This window comes from Neoarius graeffei, chromosome 12 (genome assembly GCF_027579695.1).
Source record: "Neoarius graeffei isolate fNeoGra1 chromosome 12, fNeoGra1.pri, whole genome shotgun sequence".
In the NCBI taxonomy this organism is placed as follows: domain Eukaryota; kingdom Metazoa; phylum Chordata; class Actinopteri; order Siluriformes; family Ariidae; genus Neoarius; species Neoarius graeffei.
In genome coordinates, this window is record NC_083580.1 from 82,358,405 (window position 1) to 82,381,870 (window position 23,466).

The 23,466-nt window shown below is 44.0% G+C and overlaps 1 protein-coding gene across 2 annotated transcripts in view; it reads left to right on the plus strand.

The window, feature by feature from the left end:
- Positions 1-23,466, plus strand: part of aff4 (AF4/FMR2 family, member 4) — a 61,510-nt gene that overhangs the window by 9,818 nt on the left and 28,226 nt on the right. The window contains exons 1-2 of one of the 2 annotated variants that reach the window (XM_060936561.1): positions 14,924-15,143; positions 20,208-20,334. In XM_060936561.1, the coding sequence (XP_060792544.1) occupies positions 15,127-15,143; positions 20,208-20,334 (144 nt within the window). In that variant the 5' untranslated portion in view covers positions 14,924-15,126. Of the gene's footprint in view, positions 1-14,923; positions 15,144-20,207; positions 20,335-23,466 lie in introns of those variants that run through there. The other variant, XM_060936562.1, reaches the window with a different exon arrangement.

Consider the following 23,466-nt stretch of genomic DNA (forward strand, 5'->3'; position numbering starts at 1 on the left):
CGTTTGCGATAAAAAGCGCTGGATCGCACAAATGTGTTTAAAGACGATAACGCAGCGCTGGGGACACGCCCACTGGGAAACTGGCTTTTCACGGACACGAGGCGCGCATGTGTGTTAGAGGTCAAGCGCTCCGGAGTGAAGCGCAGGGGGGTTCGCGCATACGCACAAGAGTCAGGTGGAAAATGGGACTTGTAGGACATACTAATAATAATAGTGATTAGCATCATTTTTTTTTTTTTACATAATTAACATTGTTTATGGTACTAAGTTTAATATAAATATATAAACAACCTTTATTTCAAAACTCAATTAAAAAGAACTCCAGAAAATACAATAATTCTAAATATAGTACAATATAAATAATTTGTACAAAAAGTTTTGCTTTATTACCTATCGTCTACAACAGTGTTTTTAATATAATAATAAGAATAATATTGGCAACCACTAATAATAATTATTATTAGTAGTAATTATTATTGATTATTAATCATTACTACTTATGAATTAGTGATTAATAAGTACTAGGGATTATTAAATGTTATAAAATTAAGTTATTAAAAATTATTACAAATAATTATTAAAAAGTAGTAATTGGTAGAATACAAACAAATACTCATGGATTATAGATAATTTTTTAAATAGTGAACATTGATATAAAATAACTGTACTACTAAATAATAATGATGATGATAATAATAATAAACAATAATACTACTAGTAACACTTGTTGTTAATGTTATTATTATCAGTACAATTGTTATATCAATGTTCACTATTAAAAACAAATTATGTATCACTACTACTAATAATAAGTTACTACTTTTTAATAATAATTTTAACTAATCTTATAACTCAATTTTATAGCATTTTAATAATCACTACTTATTAATTATTAGTATAATTAAGTAGTAGTTAATAATAATTACTACTTATTAATTATTAAATTACATTTTGATAATCACTGCTTATTAAGTAGTAATTAGTAATACTGAATTATAATAATTGCTACTCAATTATTAATATAGCTAATAAGTAGTGATTATTAAAATGTTATAAAATTGAGTTAATTTTTTAAAATTATTATTAAAAAGTATTATTATTATTAGTAGTAGTAGTAGTAATACAAACAATTATTCATGGATTATAGATGATTATTTTTGAATAATGAACATTGATATAACAATTGCACTGATAATTAGTTTAGTTATTACGACACATTGATTAATATTGATAATGGTTATGAAAGGTGACAGTAGTTTTTCTGTGTTTAATGTAACGCTCTGATGATTGTATGACTGCATAAACAGGTTTACGCTGTTCCCTGCTATAATGCAGAAGATACTCGAGAACTTCCTCAGCCAGCTGTATACTGGACGACACTCACACTGATTTTGCTGTCGGGCACAAAATCACACATCAAAGATGATCTTTGGGGATTGAAATAATGCCGGCTAAGGTTGTTCAGCTGGCTCTACTTGCCGTTTATTGTTTTGGTTTTTGAAATGATTCCTGGTGTTTTCTCCAGTAAACCCCAGTCTTCTCCTCGCTGCTACAGTAGTTCTGCAGGCCCAGAACACACGACTTTGCTTCAGCTGTTTGCTGTCTAACAGTTGCCGTTGATGCACCCTGTTGTTCACCAATTGTGTGCATTCTTCTTAAAGTTAGTAAAAAAAAACTATTGCAGAAAACAGTTTTAAGTTGTCGTATTTATCATTTTCTTTGCCATGGTACAGTCTTAATTTTTCCATTTAGAGGTCTTGAAAAGGTCTTAAAAGTCTTTAAATTTGTACTTGAAAAATGTGCAGATACCCTGAGTTAGGTTAACGTGGGGTGACCTTGGGCTGAAGTGCCCTTGAGCGAGGTACCGAACCCCTGACTGCTCCCCGGGCGCTCTGGTGTGGCTGCCCACTGCTCGGAGTGTGTGCGTGTGTTCACTGCTTCAGATGGGTTAAATGCAGAGGATGAATTTTTACTGTGCTTGAAGTGTGTATGTGACGAATAAAGGTTTTCTTCTCTGGCCAATGTACGCTTGCTAGACAACAAGCTGGATTATGTCCGCCTACTCCGCTCATCTTCTAAGAGGCTGTCCACACGGCAACGGATTCAGGTGAATCTGATAAAATTGTTTATCGTTTTGGCCTGGTGTCCACACGGCACCGGCGTTTTGGGTGCCCTAAAACGATATTTTTTGAGAACAGGTTCCAGAGTGGAAAAATCTAGCAACGGCGCCGGTGCGAAGTCGTCTGGATGAGTAGAACGGATTTGTTTACGATGACGTCACAACCACATGACTAGAACAAGCAGCACTCTCGCTGTTTTGTATGAACCACTGCATTGCATTCACTTTTGTATACAGCTTTTCTTTTAAATAAACAAGTAACTGAACCATTTCTTGAATTTCTTTTTTTTATTGGATAAGACTGCTTTTCAAAATGTTCACACACAATATAAAAAGTTTTATATAAATTATATAAAAATGCTTTTCAAAATGTTCACACACAATAAGAAAATTAAGTTATATAAAACTATGCACACTAATAAAACTAATTTGTACACACAGAAGGCACGATTTCCTCGCGTAGTCGCAGCCATCTTCTTGTTGTTGTGTGCTTGTTCCTGAGTGCTTCATGCCGGGTAGAAGAAGGGGTTTATGCGCATGCGTCCTACTTCTATTGTTCTGGTGTCTCCAATGGGACTGTCTTACAGCGCACGTAGAGGTGTGGCATGTGTATTGCATCGTTTTCAGCAAGCGTTGCGTTGCCATATGTACCTGATATTTTACTGATCCGTTGCCCATGTGGACGCGATATTTTTTTTAATAAAATGTCATTGCCGTTGTCGTGTGGATGTAGCCTTAGTCTGTGAGTGAGTGTTGTGTCCTTGTGTTTGTGGAAACATGGCTTAACGACAGCGTCCCAGACTGTGCCATTCAGCTAGCCTGGCTAACATGCTACCGGTCAGACAGAGCACTAGTCGGGGGGGGGGGAAGACTCACGGTGGAGGACTCTGTGTTTATATCAGTGATGCCTGGTGCCACAATGCTGTCATGGTCTGCAAACACTGCTCACCACTGGTGCAGTTTATAATTATTAATTGCCGGCCATTCTACCTGCTGAGGGAATTTACAGCCATATTGCTGGTAGCAATATACATCCCTCCCGGGTCTAGTAGCAACAGGAGTGAAGCACTGAATGAACTCTATCAGCACATCAGTGAGCAGCAGACAGCCCACCCAGATGCTTTCCTCATCCTGGCTGGGGATTTATTCTTTTTCTTTTCTTTTAAACCTTTATTCGTCACATGCACACTTCAAGCACAGTGAAATTCATCCTCTGCATTTAACCCATCTGAAGCAGTGAACACGCACGTGCACACACCCAGAGCAGTGGGCAGCCACACCAGAGCGCCCGGGGAGCAGTCAGGGGTTCGGTACCTCGCTCAAGGGCACCTCAGCCCAAGGCTGCCCCACGTCAACCTAACTGCATGTCTTTGGATTGTGGGGGAAACCAGAGCACCCAGAGGAAACCCACGCAGACACGGGGAGAACATGTAAACTCCACACAGAAAGGCCCTCGCCGGCCACGGGACTCGAACCTTCTTGCTGTGAGGCGACCGTGCTAACCACTACACCACCGTGCCGCCCATTTCAACCATGCAAACCCCAAGAGCGTGTTTCCAAAACTCTATGGGCATATCAACTTTCCCACACGTGGAAACAATACTCTGGACAATGTTTACACCATGCACAAAGGTGCCTACAAAGCCCTCCCCCTCCCCCACCTTGGGGCCTCAAGGCCTCTGCATGCTCTTGCGACAAGGCTTTCGCAGATAGCTTTTCGCAGACAGTTGTAATTTATTGTTGAGCGGGGAGTAATAGGCGTGCGCTATGTTATTCACCGCCACAATGCAAGGGGGCGCGAAGTTGCGAAATCGCTAGGAGTAGTTGGTGGGTGTGGTTAGTGGAGTGTTTATCCTCCGGTTACTTATAATGACTAGAACTGGAGTCGTATAGATGTACGTACTTCCTCACTTCCTCGATCAACCGCTCTTCGTGCTGCTTTTTAAAAATTTTAAAATGGTGGTCATGAAAACAAAACAAACCAGGAAAGTAGGGAAGCGGAAGTGCGTGTACAGCAGATGTAGAGTGGACCAATCAGAGCCCTCTTGTCTGCGACGCTGTCTGCGAGGCTGTCTGCAGTGGTCACAATTTTTGGGAGGTGCATGCAGAGCGTCTGCAAAGGGGGGGGCTTCGCAGACGCCATCTGCGAGGACTGGGTTGTCAGCATAAATTGGCCTTCAGATCACTCCACTGTTATGCTAATGCCAGCATACAGGCCGCTGGTTAAAGTCACCAAACCAGCTACAAAGCAGGTACGTGTGTGGCCAGAGGGGTCCTCAGAGGCACTCCAGAACTGTTTTTCCACCACTGACTGGAGCATGTTCAGACAGGTGGCCACCTACAACAACACGACAGATCTCCAGGAGTATGCAGCGACTAGGGCTGAACGATATGGAAAAAATGTCATATCTCGATATTCATGCCAGATATCTCTATCGATACGATATGACTACGGGTTCAGTGAAAACCAAGCATTTTTGAGAAAAATAAAAACATCATAATACAAAAAAAACGTTGAAAGTGCAGTTTTATTTTTAAGAACTCACTGCCAGTCATCAACATTAACATAAATTACGAATAAATAAATTACAAATCAAACATTTTACTGCAGCTCTGCTTGCAGGTACCATGTCTTTTGCAATGTGGTATGTTATAGCGTCTGTAATTTCTTTGTCTGGTGGACTCGTATGGTGTAACGCTACTGAACGCATCAGCAATCAAACTTTTGCTTTGGCTTATTTTGGGATGACTGAGAAGTCCCCGGTGTTTCTCTCATTGTCATGCACTCTTCGTGCAGCACGCGATGGTGTTTCAGGTGGTGAAACATGTTTGTTGTGCTACCCTGCTTCGTCGCAATTTTTGCTAAGCATGACCTGCACAACGCCTCACTTTGGTTAACATCGTCCTTTTTGAATCCAAAATGCCTCCAAATAATGGAGGATGATTTATGTTTTGGCACCAAGTCAGATTCTGCACTGCCACTGGCCGCATTATCTTCTGCACTCATTTTCTTTCTTTCTTTTTAATTTCCCCGCTGTGTCTGTAGCGTGTGCGCGTGTCGGTCTGTCTCCCTCACTCCCGCCCTCATATGTTTGTCATTGGTTGGCTTCAGCTGTCGATCCACAGCAAGCATGAAATAAGGTTTGTGGTTGGCTGGCCTTAGCGGTGCATTCGAGGGCAATCATAAAAATGATGTTTGTTGTGACTGCCAGAGCTGTACATGCAGGGCGAGCGCGGGGAGGGGAAATCTATATCGTAGCTTTTTCGATATTAATCTCTTGAATGTTCATATCTAGATATATATTGTTATCGTATCTATCGTTCAGCCTTAACAGAGACTGTCACTGCCTACATGAGGAAGTGCATGGACGACGTTACAGTCACCAGAACCATCTCCATTCGGGCAAATCAGAAGCCATGGCTGACAGGGGAAGTCCACAGGCTCCTGAGGGCTCGGAACGCCGCCTTCAGAGCTGGAGACGAGGTGGGCCTGAGGACAGCTAGGGCCAACCTGTCATGAGGCATCAGGGTGGCCAAGAGACAGTATTCCAGGAACATTGCTGTCTACTTCAATGACAGCAGAGACACCAGGAACCTGTGGCGGGGGATTCAGACCATCACAGACTACAAGCCCTCGCCGCAGACCTGTGATAACTCCACCTCTCTGCTGAATCAGTTGAACGACTTCTTCGCTCGCTTTGAGGCAGACAACAGCACCACGGCACAGAAGACCCCACCACCTCCTGGCGACCAGGTGTTGATGCTGTCCCCAGACAGCGTGAGGAGAGCTCTCAGGACGACAAATGCACGGAAAGCCCCGGGTCCTGATAATATTCCTGGTTGTGTCCTGAGAGACTGTGCCAAGGAGCTCACAGATGTCTTGACAGACATCTTCAACATCTCGTTGAGCCAGGCTGTTGTCCCCACGTGACTCAAAGCCACCACCATCATCCCGGTCCCGAAGAAGCCGTCTCCCTCCTGCTTCATTGACTACCGCCCGGTTGCACTCACTCCCATCCTCATGAAGTGCTTCGAGCGGCTAGTCGTGCAGCATATCAAGTCTGCCCTCCCCCCCCGCCCTGGACCCTTTCCAGTTTGCATATCAGTCCAACCGATGACGCCATCTCCACTGCCCTCCACTCAGCCCTCACCCACCTGGAGACAAAAGACTCGTACGTCAGAATGCTGTTCATAGACTTTAGCTCAGCATTCAACACAATCATTCCTCAGCAGCTCATTCATAAACTGGACCAGCTGGGACTCAACACCTCCCTGTGCAACTGGCTGCTGGACTTCCTGACAGGGAGACCACAGTCTGTACGGGTCGGCAGCAACTCCTCCAGCACCATCACGTTGAACACGGGGGGGGGCCCCCAAGGATGTGTGCTGAGCCCCCTCCTCTTCACTCTGCTGACCCACGACTGCACACCAACATCCAGCTCCAACCTCTTCATTAAGTTTGCGGATGACACGACTGTGGTGGGTTTCATCAACAATGGTGATGAGACAATCTACAGGAGTGAGGTGAGCTGCTTGGCCATGTGGTGCAAGGACAGCAATCTCCGCCTGAACGTGGAGAAGGCGAAGGAGATTGTTGTGGACTTCAGGAGAGCAAACACCCAGCATGGTCCACTAACTATCGATGGTGCTGCAGTGGAGAGGGTGAGCAGCACCAAGTTTCTGGGTGTGCACATCTCTGAAGACCTGTCCTGGAGCAACAACACCGCATCACTGGCCAAAAAAGCCCAACAGCGTCTGTACTTCCTCCGCAAACTGAGGAGAGCAAGAATCCTGGCCCCCATCATGCACACATTCTACAGAGGCACCATCGAGAACATCCTGAGCAGCTGCATCACCGTGTGGTACGGCGCCTGCACCGTGTCCTGCTGCAAGACTCTGCAGCGCATCATGAGAGCAGCTGAGAGGATCATTGGTGTCTCTCTCCCTTCTCTAATGGATATCTATAACTCCCGCCTCACCCGCAAAGCCATCAGGATTGCAGGTGACCCCACCCACCCATCTCACAGCCTCTTCAGCCTGCTGCCATCGGGGAGGAGACTGCGGGGTCTCCGGGCCAAAACCAGCAGGCTCAAGAACAGTTTCTTTCACCAGGCGGTCAGGAGGCTCAACTCCCTCCCTGTTCTGCCCCTCCCCCCCTCTGCCCCCTGCCACAGATTCTGCCCGTACACCCCCCTGCCCCCCCCTTCAGCATCTGACGTCATCCTCACAGTTCCCCCCCCCCAACACACACACACACACACACACACACACACACACACACACACACACACACATTCATTCGCACACTGAACTCAGGGACCGCACATTTCACTTTACCTCGCTCATTTGCACTATTCTGCACTACCTCACCTTAACAGCTATTAGTTTATTGTTTATACTGCTTATTTCATGTTTACCTGCTATACTTCAAGTGCCCTTGACTGTTTATTTGCTCCAGTTTGTGTGTGTGTATATGAAATGAGTTTTTATATATATATATATATATATATATATATATATATATATAAATAAAACATAAACTCATTTTTGAAAAAAATTAGTTAGAGGGTCCATGAGGTGGGGCATATAAGTGTAATTCATAAAAATTTTACCTTTACTAGTGATGTCTTTCTATTCTAGTTTTTGTTAAATTCTGTACTTCAGAGATGCAACAAAACAAACTTTTTAAATTGAAATTTCTCGAAATCAAAAAATGTGGGCTGGCCCGCCCTGGTTATGTCTATTTCTTATCTAGAGTGTTTATATTGTTTATTTCAATTATTCTATTTTTATTTATTGCATTGCCTGTTTGCACCGTGGGTCAGAGAGGACTGAAATTTCATCTGTGCTGTATGTCGAGCATGTATAGCATATTTGACAATAAAGTTGACTTGACTTGACTTGAAGCTCTTGATTTGTATCTGTGGGATTTGATGCATCGTGCTGCTGTGGAGGGATCGGCTGATTAGAGAACTGCAGAGAACAGCGGGTGTTCCTAATAGTGGCCAGTGAGTGTACAGTGGAGCTTGAAAGTTTGTGAACCCTTTAGAATTTTCTATATTTCTGCATAAATATGACCTAAAACATCAGATTTTCACACAAGTCCTAAAAGTAGATAAAGAGAACCCAGTTAAACAAATGAGACAAAAATATTATACTCGGTCATTTATTGAGGAAAATGATCCAATAGTACATATCTGTGAGTGGCAAAAGTATGTGACCCTTTGCTTTCAGTATCTGGTGTGACCCCCTTGTGCAGCAATAACTGCAACTAAATGTTTGCGGTAACTGTTGATCAGTCCTGCACACCGGCTTGGAGGAATTTTAGCCCGTTCCTCCGTACAGAACAGCTTCAACTCTGGGATGTTGGTGGGTTTCCTCACATGAACTGCTCGCTTCAGGTCCTTCCACAACATTTCCATTGGATTAAGGTCAGGACTTTGACTTGGCCATTCCAAAACATTAACTTTATTCTTCTTTAACCATTCTTTGGTAGAACGACTTGTGTGCTTAGGGTCGTTGTCTTGCTGCATGACCCACCTTCTCTTGAGGTTCAGTTCATGGACAGATGTCCTGACATTTTCCTTTAGAATTCGCTGGTATAATTCAGAATTCATTGTTCCATCAATGATGGCAAGCCATCCTGGCCCAGATGCAGCAAAACAGGCCCAAACCATGATACTACCACCACCATGTTTCACAGATGGGATAAGGTTCTTATGCTGGAATGCAGTGTTTTCCTTTCTCCAAACATAACGCTTCTCATTTAAACCAGAAAGTTCTATTTTGGTCTCATCCACCCACAAAACATTTTTCCAATAGCCTTCTGGCTTGTCCACGTGATCTTTAGCAAATTGCAGATGAGCAGCAATGTTCTTTTTGGAGAGCAGTGGCTTTTTCCTTGCAACCCTGCCATGCACACCATTGTTGTTCAGTGTTCTCCTGATGGTGGGCTCATGAACATTAGCCAATGTAAGAGAGGCCTTCAGTTGCTGAGAAGTTACCCTGGGGTCCTTTGTGACCTCGCTGACTATTACACGCCTTGCTCTTGGAGTGATCTTTGCTGGTCGACCACTCCTGGGGAGGGTAACAGTGGTCTTGAATTTCCTCCGTTTGTACACAATCTGTCTGACTGTGGATTGGTGGAGTCCAAACTCTTTAGAGATGGTTTTGTAACCTTTTCCAGCCTGATGAGCATCAACAACGCTTTTTCTGAGGTTCTCAGAAATCTCCTTTGTTCATGCCATGATACACTTCCACAAAAATGTTGTGAAGATCAGACTTTGATAGATCCCTGTTCTTTAAATAAAACAGTGTGCCCACTCACACCTGATTGTCATCCCATTGATTGAAAACACCTGACTCTAATTTCACCTTCAAATTAACTGCTAATCCTAGAGGTTCACATACTTTTGCCACTCACAGATATGTAATAATGTATCGTTTTCCTTAATAAATAAATGAGCAAGTATAATATTTTTGTCTCATTTGTTTAACTGGGTTCTCTTTATCTACTTTTAGGACTTGTGTGAAAATCTGATGTTTTAAGTCATATTTATGCAGAAATATAGAAAATTCTAAAGGGTTCACAAACTTCAAGCACCACTGTATCTTTGTTAGAAGAAGATAGGAAGATCCGACCGAGTTGACTCACCTGGATTTGATTTGATTTGCATGTTGTGTAACGTCTCGTGCCCCAGTTTAGCACGCGGTGAGAAGCTCAGACTCAATCATTTGTAAAACAAAACATCCTGCAGCGCCTGAGAGCTCCGAACCGACTGCTGACGTTAAATCACTGACGCTCACGTGAGACTGGTTCTATAACGTCCTTGTTTACATCTAATCAAATAAACATCATCCCTGCGGTGTACAGGGCGTCTGAAGGGATGTTTGTGCAGGAAAAATTCATCCTTATTAGATTAGAGATTAGATTAGATAAAACTTTATTGATCCCTTTGGGAGGGTTCCCTCAGGGAAATTAAGATTCCAGCAGCATCATTACAGATAAACAGAGAAAAGAAATAGAGAAAAACTTCTAGATAAATTAAGTATTTACATATACAAATATAAAAGAATAAGATGTGGGGAAGAGAGGGGGGGGAGAAGTGGAGTTAGGGTAAGTGTGTGTGGGGGGGAGCAGGAGAGATATTGCACTTTATATTGCACATTGTCCAGTATTGCTTATTGTTAGGCTAGGCTACTGCTCCTTCCTGTCCTCTGTCCTCCTGTTACCCCTCCTCCCCCCAGAGAGGAGTTGTACAGTCTGATGGCGTGAGGGACAAAGGTGTTTTTGAGTCTGTTCGTCCTGCACTTGGGAAGGAGCATTCTGTCACTGAACAGGCTCCTCTGGTTGCTGATGATGGTGTGCAGAGGGTGACTGGCGTCGTCCATGATGTTCAGTAGTTTGTCCATAGACCTCTTCTCTGCCACCGTCACCAGAGTCTCCAGCTTCATGCTGACCACAGAGCCGGCCCGCCTGATCAGTTTGTCCAGCCTGGATGTGTCCTCCTTGGATGTGCTGCCCCCCCAGCACACCACGGTGTAAAACAGGACACTGGCGACCACAGACTGATAGAACATCCACAGGAGTTTCCTGCAGATGTTAAAGGACCACAGCCTCCTAAGGAAGTATAGTCTGCTCTGTCCCTTCCTGTGTAAGTGATTGGTGTTGCAAGTCCAGTCCAGCTTGCTGTCCAGCCACAGCCCGAGGTACTTGTAGGAATCCACAGCCTCCACCTCGACTCCCTCGATCAGAACTGGTCGTGACCTTGGTCTGGACCTCCCAAAGTCAATGACCAGCTCCTTGGTCTTCGAGGTGTTGAGCTGCTGATGGTTCCTGTTGCACCACACAGCAAAGTCCCTCACCAGGCTCCTATACTCCTCCTCTCTGTCGTCACTGATGCACCCAACGATGGCTGTGTCATCGGCAAACTTCTGAATGTGACACAAAAAAGCAAAGGGGAGTCCCATATACGATTCGTACATTGGGGGAGTGCCTGTTAGAGAGCGCACTTGTCCTGGGCCATTGGCATAGTGAGGTAGGGTGGCCAGTTCCTTTCCTCGCCGCCTTTAACTTCCCCAGTGTTTCCACCAGGTCCCCATTCACTGCTGGGTGGACAGGGAGCGAGCCCCAGATCCCCGTCGAGCCGAGGCTCGAACCAGGGACCGTTCGCTTAGCGGTCAAGCGCTCTAACCACTTTGGCCACCTGCGCTCCGAATGTGACACAGCTCAGAGTTGTAGCAGAAGTCCACGGTGTACAGGGTGAAGAGAAGAGGGGCCAGCACTGTGCCCTGGGGTGCTCCAGTGCTGCTAATCACAGCGTCAGACGTGATGTCCTTCAGCCTGACGTACTGCGGCCTGTCAGTGAGGTAGCTGGAGATCCAGGTGACCAGGCAGGGGTCCACTCGCATCCTGTTCAGTTTGTCCTGAAGCAATAGGGGCTGGATGGTGTTGAAGGCACTCGAGAAGTCCAAGAAGAGGATCCTCACTGTGCCATTTCCCTTACCCAGATGCGAGTGGGCTTGGTGTAGCAGGTAGAGAATCGCGTCTTCCACACCAACACCTGCCCGGTACGCAAACTGCAGACAGTCCTGGGCATGTTGCACCTGGGGTCTGAGGAGGCTGAGGAAGAGCCGCTCCAACGTCTTTGTCAGATGTGAAGTTAGCGCCACCGGTCGGAAGTCATTCAGCTCGCTGGGCCGATTCTTTTTGGGAACTGGAACGATACATGATGTCTTCCAGAGGGTTGGCACACTCTCCAGCTGCAGGCTAAGGTTGAAGATGCATTGGAGTGATTCACCCAGTTCAGCAGCGCAGGTTTTCAGTCGTCGTGGACACACCTTGTCCAGGCCTGCTGCTTTCCTGGGGTGAAGCTTCCTCAGTTGACCTCTGACCTGGTCTGCAGTAATGCACAGAGGAGTCTGTGTTGAGGTGGGGGAGGAGGGGGCTGCTGTGATGACTGGGGGGAGGTGTGTTGAGGGAAGAAGGAGAGATGGCTGCAATGAGGGAGAGGGTGGGGGGGGGACGTGGCCTGGTTGAACCGATTGAAGAAGTCATTCAACTCATTCGCCCTCTCCACTGTCCCCTCAACGACTCTGGTCTTTGTATTGTGGCCTGTGATGGTTTTCACACCATCCCAGACCTCCCTCATGCTGTTCTCCAGTTTCTGCTCCACCTTTCTCCTGTAGCTGTCCTTAGCTTCACTCATGCAGCGTTTCACCTCCTGCTGTGCCGCTTTCATCGCCTCCCTATCCCTGCTCCTGAAGGCAGCCTTCTTCCTGTTGAGGACAGCTTTGACTTCCTGTGTTACCCATGGCTTGTTATTAGGGTAACACCGTACAGTCTTAGCGGGGGAGACCACGTCTGCACAGAAGTTGAGGTAATCTGTCAGACAGTGTGTCAGCCCCTCTATGTCCTCACAGTGTGGGCTAAGCAGCACATCCCAGTCTGTGATGTCATAGCAGTCTCTGAGGGCATCTTCCATTTCAGGGGACCACCTCCTGATGGAGCTAGTTGTTGCAGGCTGCCTTTGGACCAGGGGGGTGTACTTCGGCTGTAGAAGAACCAGGTTGTGGTCAGACTTCCCTAGTGGGAGGAGGGGTGTGACTCTGTATGCATCCCTTACATTAGCATACAGCAAGTCAACTGTCCTGTTCCTTGTTGGACAATCCACAGCCTGGTAAAAAGCAGCCAAAGTAGCATGATTAAAGTCCCCAGAAATGATGATAAATGCCTCAGGGTGCTGTCTGCAGCCTTGCTGTGACAGAGTAAATCCTCTCACATGCAGCAGCTGAGTCTGCCCTAGGAGGGATGTAAACACAGATGGTGATCACGTGACTGAACTCCCTCGGAAGATGATATGGCTGCAGGCTAACGGCTACCAGCTCCAAGTCCGGGCAACGTAAAACTGTCTTTATGGAGATTTGTCCTGGGTTACACCAGCGGTTGTTAACATAAATGATGAGTCCCCCACCTTTGCTTTTCCCGCATGTGTTAGTGTCTCTGTCTGCTCTCACAGCAGTGAATCCCCGCAGGTCCACGTTAGCATCCGGTACAAGGTGTGTTAGCCATGTCTCCGTAAAGATAAATAAGCTGCTCTCCCGGTAAATCCACTGGTTGTTCAGAGCGGAAAGCTCGTCGACTTTATTCAGCAGCGAGTTCACATTCCCCATGATAACGGAGGGAATGGATGGTTTGTATCGCCGCCGGTTGTCTGCTAGCCTAGCCTTTAGCTTAGCTCCAGCTTTGCAGCCCCTGGGTTTCCTCCTCAGCTCCGCTGGGATGTGGTGTCGTATCCCGGCTCGTCCCATTGTTTTCAGGGCCAGCAGCTCCTCTCTCGAATAAGTGAGAGAACTGGCTCCTGGTTGCGTGTTAGTTAAATATATCCATGTTATATCGTAAAACACACTGTCTTCGTAAGAAGAGCAAAAAAGTAAAAAAAAAAAAAAAAAAGTGGAAAAAAAGAGGTTTAAAGAGCTAAAAACTACAGAGCTGCTGGAGAGGCAGCCGTCTCACACAGCACCCATAGGTATTAAACGCTTATGTGCTTTTTCATACATGTGAACACTGGTCATTTTACGATATTTTTTATAATTAAAGAAAAGAGATGTGCATATGTGATAATTACATAACTGACACCATCTCGTTTAGTTTCAAGGAAAAAAACTGAACTCTTTGTTTGTTTTTGTCAAGATTCCTTTAGGACCTGCGTCGTGCCTGTTTATGGAACAACACGCGACGCAGTGTGTTGGATCACATTACAGCACTGTAGACAGATATTTTTAAAAACAGTGTTTTGGTCTCACATTCACACGGAAACTGTTTTGGGTCACTGAAAATGTGAAATATTAAAACTAAAAATGTATCACCTTTTTTCATCACGTGTGGTTTTGGAAAACGTCTCTGAGTGAACCTGCGCAGGTCGGCTTGTGTGTGTTCAGATTCTGTTTATCACAGCTGCTGATTGTTAAATGGTTCGAATCGAGAGCAAACAAAAAATAATGATGATAAAGATGGAAATGTATTTTAGTCTTTATTAACAACAACCATGAAACCATGAGGTAAAAACAATTCAGGAGAAAAAGTTCAGAATCTGGAGTTTATATCTGGTCTCACATCTTTAACACACACACACACACACACACACACACACACACACACACACACACACGTGTGTCCTGTATACTGAACAGGTCTCTAGTTTGTGTTATGTTCTGTGGAAATTCACTGAACCCTCGTGAGGTCGGAGTGCGCAGGTCTTTGTGCGTTACACCGGATTGCCTCATCACACTCTGTGTGATGCAAGTGTTGGTCACGTATGAAGGATTTTTCAGCACAGAACAGACCCTGCCCCTTTAAAGATCTGCCCCAGGGTGGGGGCGGGACAACCGTGAGTGAAATGCCATCTCATTGGCTGAGCTCCTCTCTGAACCTTGGCATTAGAAGGCGGAGCATCTCGTCTGGCATAAAATAACATGTCCTTATTTAGAGTGAGTCGGACTGCACCATTTTCTCCTGAGGGAGTGAAATGTGGGCCTGCTTTGAGAGTTGAGTGGTTTTTAGTGCAGTGTTGGATTTCTCTGGAGCTGTTCTGTGGAAGAGGAGTGATTTAAACTGGTCTGATATTTCCAGAGAAGTGTCCCCCCCCCCCCCCCCCCCCCCAAGGAAGCAGAGCACTTCTCAGAGTTCAGGCGTGATAAATGATCTCTCTTGCACAAGCAGGCATTTCATGTGTTCGTTTTTTTTTCCCCCCTCTCTGTTCTCTCCAGCTTTGTTGTATTGTCCCTGACCCCCCTCTCGAGCCATGAGAATGGTATCTCCCACAGCGCTTACCCTTCCTAAGTCTGATTTATCTGAACTGCGAGGAAATCTCTCACCGTGGTGTGTGAAGTGTGTAAGCGTCTGCTCGATAACTGATTGGAATGTAGTAGGACCCTGACTGAAACATCTTTCTGTTCTTTCATCCTGTTGTTCTTCCTCCATTTCCAATGTTTCTGTGGTTAAGACCATGGCCTCTCAGTCAGGGTAAGCAGGAGCACAGTGGACATTTACTTTTAGACGTGTTTCTGGTTAGTAAGTTTTGCTGTTTAGTGTTGACAGACCGACCACATCCTCTGTCTTTAACAGAAAGGTCATGAAAGGGAACATGATGTTATCTGAGAGTTTGAACTTGTTCTGAAGCTGCTGGGGTTAGTGAAGCATGTGGAGCTATTTTCTGTTTTGTGTTCAGTAGAATAATCTCGAGTGATGAGTAGCTCAGTCATGTCCATGATTCAGTATCGGGTTCTTGTACACAACTCCAGCTTTCACTTCTGTTTGCAGGGCTTTTCTTTACATAATCACACTTTTTTGTTTTTTTGTTTTTTTTAATTTTAATTAAAAAGTATTATTATTATTATTATTGTTATTATTATTAAGTCACTACAGTAGTAGTTTGTGTTCTAGTAAATAATTTTCCGTCATCTGCCCAGTCAGGGTTGTAAAAGTTCCGTCTTTGGCCCTGTCTGGATCAGATCAGTTTATCAGCAGGAACTCCGTATTTTCTCTGAACCCGGATGTTTTGTGTCATGTGATTGCACTCCGTTTACAGCATGGCCTGCAGGCGGTTGAAGATGCTCTGGAGTAGAGATGGAGTAAAGAAGAGACGAGGCTTTACCGGGTGTATGGCTGAGCGTCTCTTCTCAGGCGTCTGTTCTTTTAGTGGAGATAAACGCAGACTCGGCTGATCCGCGGAAATAAAATCACAGAGGAGCTCCTGTAAAACAGAAATCACCCCACATGCATTTTAATCCCATCCAAATAGGGCTTTATTCTTTATTACTTTTCTCCATTTTCCAGTTGAACTTCATGATGGCCATGTCGTCATATCCAGTAATGTCCCGCGTTTCCGGTTGCCATGTGACCATCCGTGAGTCTGTGAATCCGAACCGTCTGACTGTATTCTGGATTAAACTCTGCAGTAAATAACCCGCTATAATTTTTCATCCTTGGAGAACTTGCTGTTTCATGTAAGCTCCTTTGACATTCACCACAACAGTGATGCAGTAGTTAGCGAGTGTTGGGAGCAGTCAGGTGCAGGGTGTGGTGAAAAGCACCAGTTTATAGTGGTGTAATATATATATATATTTATTTATACACGTGTATAACGTTGTCTTGGTTTTCTAGAGGGAGAACAGTTGAGTAGTCCTGAGCAGGTCCTACACACTGCCAGCTTTTATGAAAAACCTTTTATAACATGATTAACCTATCACTGTCGAGAGCGTGCGGTCCCGTGTTTCAGGTGTTTCCAGCCGGTGGTTTTAGAGGACGCTCGCCTCGTCCCAGTGATTAGCACAACGCTGTTTCTTCCACACAGAATGAGTGAAAGTTCAAACTCAGATGTTTGTATAAATTATTTGAGTGTTGAGCGACGCTGCAGTGATGGTGAGCTGTGTTTCCTGCCGTTGTTCTCACTCTCACCTGAAGCTTTGAAACGTTAATACTGACATTTCTGTGTTCATAAATGTGGACGTGTGCAGTTCCAACCAATGAGCACATGAGGATTTTCTGTTGGTTCAATGGCATATGAAGAATAGTGTGAACATTTATATTGAGAACATTGTTTTGAATTCCTCATAATGATGACTGGACTTCAGAATTTTAAAAAAAATTATAGATTATTATTATCATTAGTAGTAGTAGTAGTAATGATCAATTCTGTTATTATTTCATGAAGGATGTGATCCTAAGTGAGTCCTTCTTTAGTAAATTTGGTTTGTGAATTAAGAGTGATTGTGTAGTTGTCCATGAACAGGAGGTGGAATTGCTCAGCTTTGTGATGGTACACGGTGAACTGGCTCTCAGTTCAGGAGGTGATTTTGATCCTGAGGACGTGAAAACTGGGACGTGACTGAGAGCCTCTTGAGCTTGATTCGCTGAACTGTTCATGTGTCTAATGTGCGTCATTAATCAGACGTGTTTGAGCAGTTAGACGTGGGCTTCAGGCTGAGCGCTAGGCTCCTGAGATACAGCTGTTTAATCTACACTTCTATACACACCACGTTCACTGACATTTACTCTGATTCATATTAGATTACAGTATTTCATTCAGCTAGCATGATACTGAATGAGTCGAAGACGAGTTGCTGAATGGAATATATCTGATGGACCATGAAAAAAAGCCAGACAATAATGTTATTTATTATTGTTATTTATTATTATACATACACATTCGATGGAACAATTCTAGATTTTACCAATTTTAAATGCTGATTCTGATCGAATGTCAGTCCAATGTACAAAGTCAAAGTTCTAACAATAAAAATGGTCCAAGTCCAAAAAGCCTGAACAACAACCCAATTTATGTACAAGCTATATCCAGGTAGACAGTTCAAGTTCAGTTACTTTTGGTCGTAGTTAATTGTTCCATTGCGGTTGTTCAAAACAAAAGGGTTTTTCTGAGTGAAATCCACGAATGACGTCCTGTTGTAAAAGTCTTCGTCACCTTTTCCTCACCTCCAAGTAGAACTTTGACAAAATTTCCGCTATTGTTCTCTTTTCCAGTTTTGCAATGTCTGTTGGTCCAGTTTTTTTTTTCTTGTAAATATGCGTGAAGAATATCCAGTGAAGTTTTGGTAGCCTTTCAGGTGTTCAGTGTGTCTTTAGTTTCAGTTTTCAGTTTATTTATTTAGTGCTTAAACCGAGCACTGAATCGTCTCTTTCCTGGCTGACAAAGAAATGATTGTGCACATGTGCAGCAGAAATGTTTTGTCATCGGATCTTCGCATGAGCTCCGATGTGTCACATCGTGTTGTCTTGACAACATGCAATATTATAACAATATTGCACACTCATTCTCTATTGGGGAAAGCAGAGTAATACACAGAGGATAAAGTGATAGCAATATTGCATGCCATCAACAAACCCACTCGAAGGGAATAGAACACGTTTTTATTCCATGGAAAAAGTGTTCTGTGTGTATAATATATTATATGACCAGACCTGCTGATGTTTGTGCAGGTTGTGTTTGAGCTCCACAGTTTAACATGAGTGCGCGAGTGCGAGTTCTCACTCAGAATATTCCAGAAGTTCAGTCTGTTTCTCTCCAATAAAAGGGAAATGATCCAGTTAACACATGAATATGGAATGATTGATGGTTGTGTGGGTGTGTGTTGAACTCTCTGATAACTAACACCACCTGGAAGCCCCGCCCCTTTTCTGCATATCACCTGATCTCAACTGGACTCGCACTCTTGCTTTCTGTCGCAGTAAACAGAGAATGTTGTAGTTATTAGATCGCGTGATTGTCTCTGACTGTAAGCAGTTACTCCTCTCTACTCTCCTTACACCTGACATGGTGGAAATACTCGTGTTTTTTTTTTTTTCCCCCAGCTATCAGTTCTGAATGATTAAATGATTTAACAACAGGATCATGAAAAATCAGTTTCATGCAGGCCGACAGTCCAGAGCAGTTACAGCTGATTATTTTCTCAAAGTGACTATAATACGATTGAACTATAAAGCAGGGGTGTGTGTGTTGCAGGTATACATTGTGTTTGCAATCTCAGAGTAGGTTTGGGCTCAAGCATGGAAAGTACTGCAGTTCTTGAGTAATCGGGTAGTGAGAAATCCCTGCTTTCCTGCCTCACTTCCTGTCTGCACAACGTGTCTGAAAGCATGTCAGCAAACTCTGTTGGTATCTGCTGAGCGTCCGGTTCATCTTCAGTGCTGTGGATATTAGTGACCACACCACGCTGCCTCTCACTTATCATCCCACAGATCCACCACACAGTGATTAACACTCGCCAGCCGATTGGTTTCAGCCTTCATAAATTTCTCTGAGTGTTAAGTTGCCGTGTGGACACGGTTATGGCCCTTTTCCACTACCCTTTTTCAGCTCACTTCAGCCCGACACGGCTCGCGTTTCGGCTACCTCAGAACAGCACGACTCAGCTCGCTTCAGCCCTGCTCAGCACCCAAAACTCGCACGGTTTTGGAGTGGGGCTGAAGCGAGCCAAACCGAGCTGAGTGAGGCTGGGGGCGTGAGCAGACACTCCCCTGCGCACTGATTGGTGAGGAGGAGTGTCCTCACATGCCCACACACGCCCCGCAAGCACGCTGGGATCTGTAAACACCGCAAACCCGGAAGAAGAATAATTACGAATTACGAGAATTTCTGAAGCCTTATGCGCCTCGCCTCATCTATACGCTCTTGCCAGTATCTGTTGGCGTTGTCGGTGACAACAAGCCACAGCACCAAGACCAGCAACACTAACGACTCCATGTCCTCCATGTTTATTGTTTACTGTCCGGGTCGTGAGACTACCGCTTAAAAGATCACTGATGTCACTGTTTGCGCCGCTTAACGACATCACGTGACGTCCACCCACTTTCGCTAACTCCACCCAATGTGTCCACCCACTTCCAGCCAGCACGGTTCAGCGTGGTTGTAGTCGAAATGCAACTCCAACAGCCTCGCTCAGCTCGACTCAGCCCAACTCAGCACGGCACGGCTCAGCCCAACTCAGCCGCGTTTGTAGTGGAAAAGCGGCATTAGTCACTGAACGCCAGTTTCCCCTCTCTGGGTTAATAAACAGAAACGAGTCTCATGTTACACGAGCAGCTCATGATCACAGCAGAGCTCCTTTGGGTCCTGTAACTCTGGTATTGATGAAGAGATAACATGAGCTTTCCTTTTAATTATTTATGTTTATTGATGCACATCAGCCTGTTGTGTTCACGTCCACATCTGGAAATAAAGATAATTAGTTAAAAAAAAATACAGTTTAACAGAAGGGCTTGTGGATTTGAAGAGATATCAATATTACACACAGGTATCATCAGTATTTTTAAAATTAGGTGTTAAATGTGTACAGAATATTTAAAATGAATCACAATTTTTGTAAGATGAGTATTAATGATGGTTTAAATCCAGCCCCGGTGTTTTGCTGGTTCTCTGTAGAAATGTCTAAGTGTGGTGATCTTTCTACACCAGTGTGCTCCTCTTCCTGCCCTTGTTCTCACATGCGAGTGGTTTAAATATGAGTTTTTGGAAAGCTGCTTTTTTTTCCCGCTCTTCTCCACGCTTAGTGACTGTCTCTCTGTTGTTAGCAACATGAACCGTGAGGACCGGAATGTGCTACGTATGAAAGAAAGAGAAAGGAGAAATCAAGAAATCCAGCAGGGAGGAGAGGCCTTTCCAGCCAGCTCCCCCCTCTTTCCCGAACCATATAAAGTGGTAAGTTTATTCTCTTCATCTCTTTAAATATTAACTGAAATCTAAGCGTTATTTTATGTATTGCTCATGTTTATGATTGTTTGTATTTTGTGAGTTATTACATGTTGAGTGTTGTAGTCCAGTGTTCCAGACTGAGTGTGGTGGGGTTTCTGATCTAAATAGCTGCTGTGAAGCTCCGAAAACTGGAGATTCATCCCTTCTCAAACAGATTACACTCCTTTTCCTGCTGTAAAGCCTCGTACCTGTTTCACTCTCATCTCTTGAAATTCCTGAATGGCACCTGGACTGAGAGATACTGAAGTTTCTACCATTTAAAATAAAAAATCAGGACAAATGATTTGATTTGATCACCCAGAACAGACAGGAACGTGATTAACACGTAACTGCATCACAGCTGTGGGGTCAGGAACTGCTCACAGGCAGAGACGGTCACACACACACAGCTGGATGGAGGATTTTTAGTTTCAGAAACATAACAGCACATTTTGACTACGATGCTTTTATAAATCGGTGTGTAATAAAGTCCACACGGCCGACATTTTCACTGCTGCTCAGTGTTTTTGAGCTCTGGAGCAGGAGAGCTGAAAATCCACAGCGTATCTAATCTCTTACTGATCACCTTCACCATTCACGTGTTCGTAAAGTGTTCGATCTGATACAGTGCTGCAGTAATGTTTAATCTGTTCAGTTCAAAATATTCGTCCTGTTCTGTCCATTTCAGTGGCCTCACTAATCAGGATATTGGAGAAGGAACACGCTCCAGAGCAACATAATCCACACCAGAGTGATGTCACTTTACTGAAGTGTGTTTATTCTCGTATAACATCGCAGTGTGCAGTGTTTTAGTCAGATTATACTACAGCAATTTAACAATAATTACACTGTTTATTAACGAACAATGCGTCACACATTTTAACGGTTTATAGTTTAGATTTGATGCTGTGGAACATTTAGAGAGAAATTGGTTCCTGTTCTCACTTAACGTTATAGCGGCAATAAACTCCCCCCCCCCCCCCCCCCCCCCATCTCTCTGCGCACGCACGCATGTTTTTATATACTCCTGAGGACCAAATGTCCCCACAAGACTATAAAATCAGACAATTTTGACCTTGTGGGGACATTCAGATGGTCGCAGCAAGGAAGTTGCGGTTTTGTTTTCGTTTTTTTAAACAAAATTTGAAAAAAATAAAAGAGCCAAAAAGTTTCCTTTTCATTACTGAGGTTAGAGTTAGGTGCAGGCACAGCATTAACTAAATGCAATAATAATTGTCAATGGAAGGTCCTCACAAGGATGGTCAGACAAGTGTGTGTGTACAGCACTGACACTGGAGACTCATTCCACAAACTTTAAACATCTCCTAAAAAGTTCACCCTCAGAGATGACAGGTTTTCTTTTGTTTAACGTTTTTTTTTTAAAATCTGTTTAGTGTTTGTGGCGCGTCTGCCATGAACTGATTCAGAGACCTGTCTCCTGCGTTTATCATTTGTCTGTTAGCAGTAATTGTCTGATTAGCTGAAAGTTGTTGAGCTTGGAGTGAAATTACTGAGAGCTTTCAGAGAGACTTGTCTATACTTTACACAGGTGTGGGTTCTTACTTGGTTCCACAGGTCAGTAAAGTGTGTGTGTGTGTGTGTGTGTGTACGTGCAGAGGTTCCAGAAGGCGTGAATGAGAGAGGAGTGTAGGAAATGAGCAGTAAGGTGAGGTTACTCTTTAGGAAAGGTTACACTGGTGCTTCCTACAGACTCTTAACCCTGAAATACAGAAATCCCCTTTTTACTTCTTTTAAGCTTTTCAGGTATTTATGAGTGTAGAGATGCAAGAAGAACTGTTATGAACATGTCGTGACCTGGATTTCTGTATTACTCATAAAACATGGTCTGATCTTCGTTTAGTCACATTTACAAAACCACAAACACAACTGCTGGAAGTAATGAACATTTCAGTAAACAGTTTGTTTATTGTTTATCCTAAAGTGCACTGTTTGGGGGTGAGATGGTTTGTAATAGTGTCCAAATTCCCAGTGTACAGATGATATTCACACCGTGCGTGACAATGCACAGAGATGTACATGAAGGGAAATATAACATTTTCATATTTAAAGGTGCAATAGATCAGATTTCAGTTTTAATGTGGCTCCTCTCAGCCATGTAGTGCACTTGTGCTGAGGTCAAGGCTTAATTCGTTATTATTTTAATTTCTAAACATTTTGTGTGTGTGTGTGTGTGACCTTTAATGTGGATGAGCTTGTTCTCTAACGTGCACTTTGGCACAGAATGTACTTGTTGTGATGTGTTAAACTCAGTCTCTTTTCATACATGTGTATTTCATTATTTCAGTTCTCTCAGTAATTTATTCTGTTAGTGTTTATGTAATGGCTGGACATGACGTGTTCTCCAAATTCAGTCCAGTGTCTCCGTTAACACTGTGTTCTATTGAGAGGGCGTGATTTCAGACAGATTACTGACAGTCTTCTCAGGAAAAATCTGTTCAAAACAAATCTCGGAGAATTTTAGAAGAAGAATTGTCAAGACATAAAGGCTAAAAATTAAAAGCATGTTGACAAAATGGAGATCTGCTGGGTGTCCTGTAAATATCATGCTATCGTACAGTGGTGACCAGGTCCAAAAGAACCCAAGGATAATGGCAGAAGATCTGCAGAAATCTCTAGAACTTGTCGTTCATGTGCCCGCTGTAAGAAAACTAGTCAGTAATGGTATTAACACAAAGACCATGAAGAAAACCACTAATGTCCAAAAATACAGTTGCACGTCTCGGGTTGATAAAACGCCTCCGAAACAAGTAATGCAGAAAAAAGTTATTGCTCAAATACACCTGCTGTGAAGCATGGTGAAGGGAGCATCAGGGTTTGACCAGGTCACTCGAGGGGAAGAATAAATTCAGCACTTTATTGAGACATTTCAGAGGAGAATATCAGGCTTGTGGCCCATCACCTGAAACATCAAAGTTGGACAATGCAACAAAACAACCAATAAAACGTATTTATTTATTTTAACAAAAGTGACTGTGTGTTTAGTGGTCAGTGTCCGGATGTCAGCTCAGATGAAATGCTGTCATGTGACCTGAAGACAGCTGGCCGTGAAGGAAATCTTTAACTCTTTGTATAGAGGCG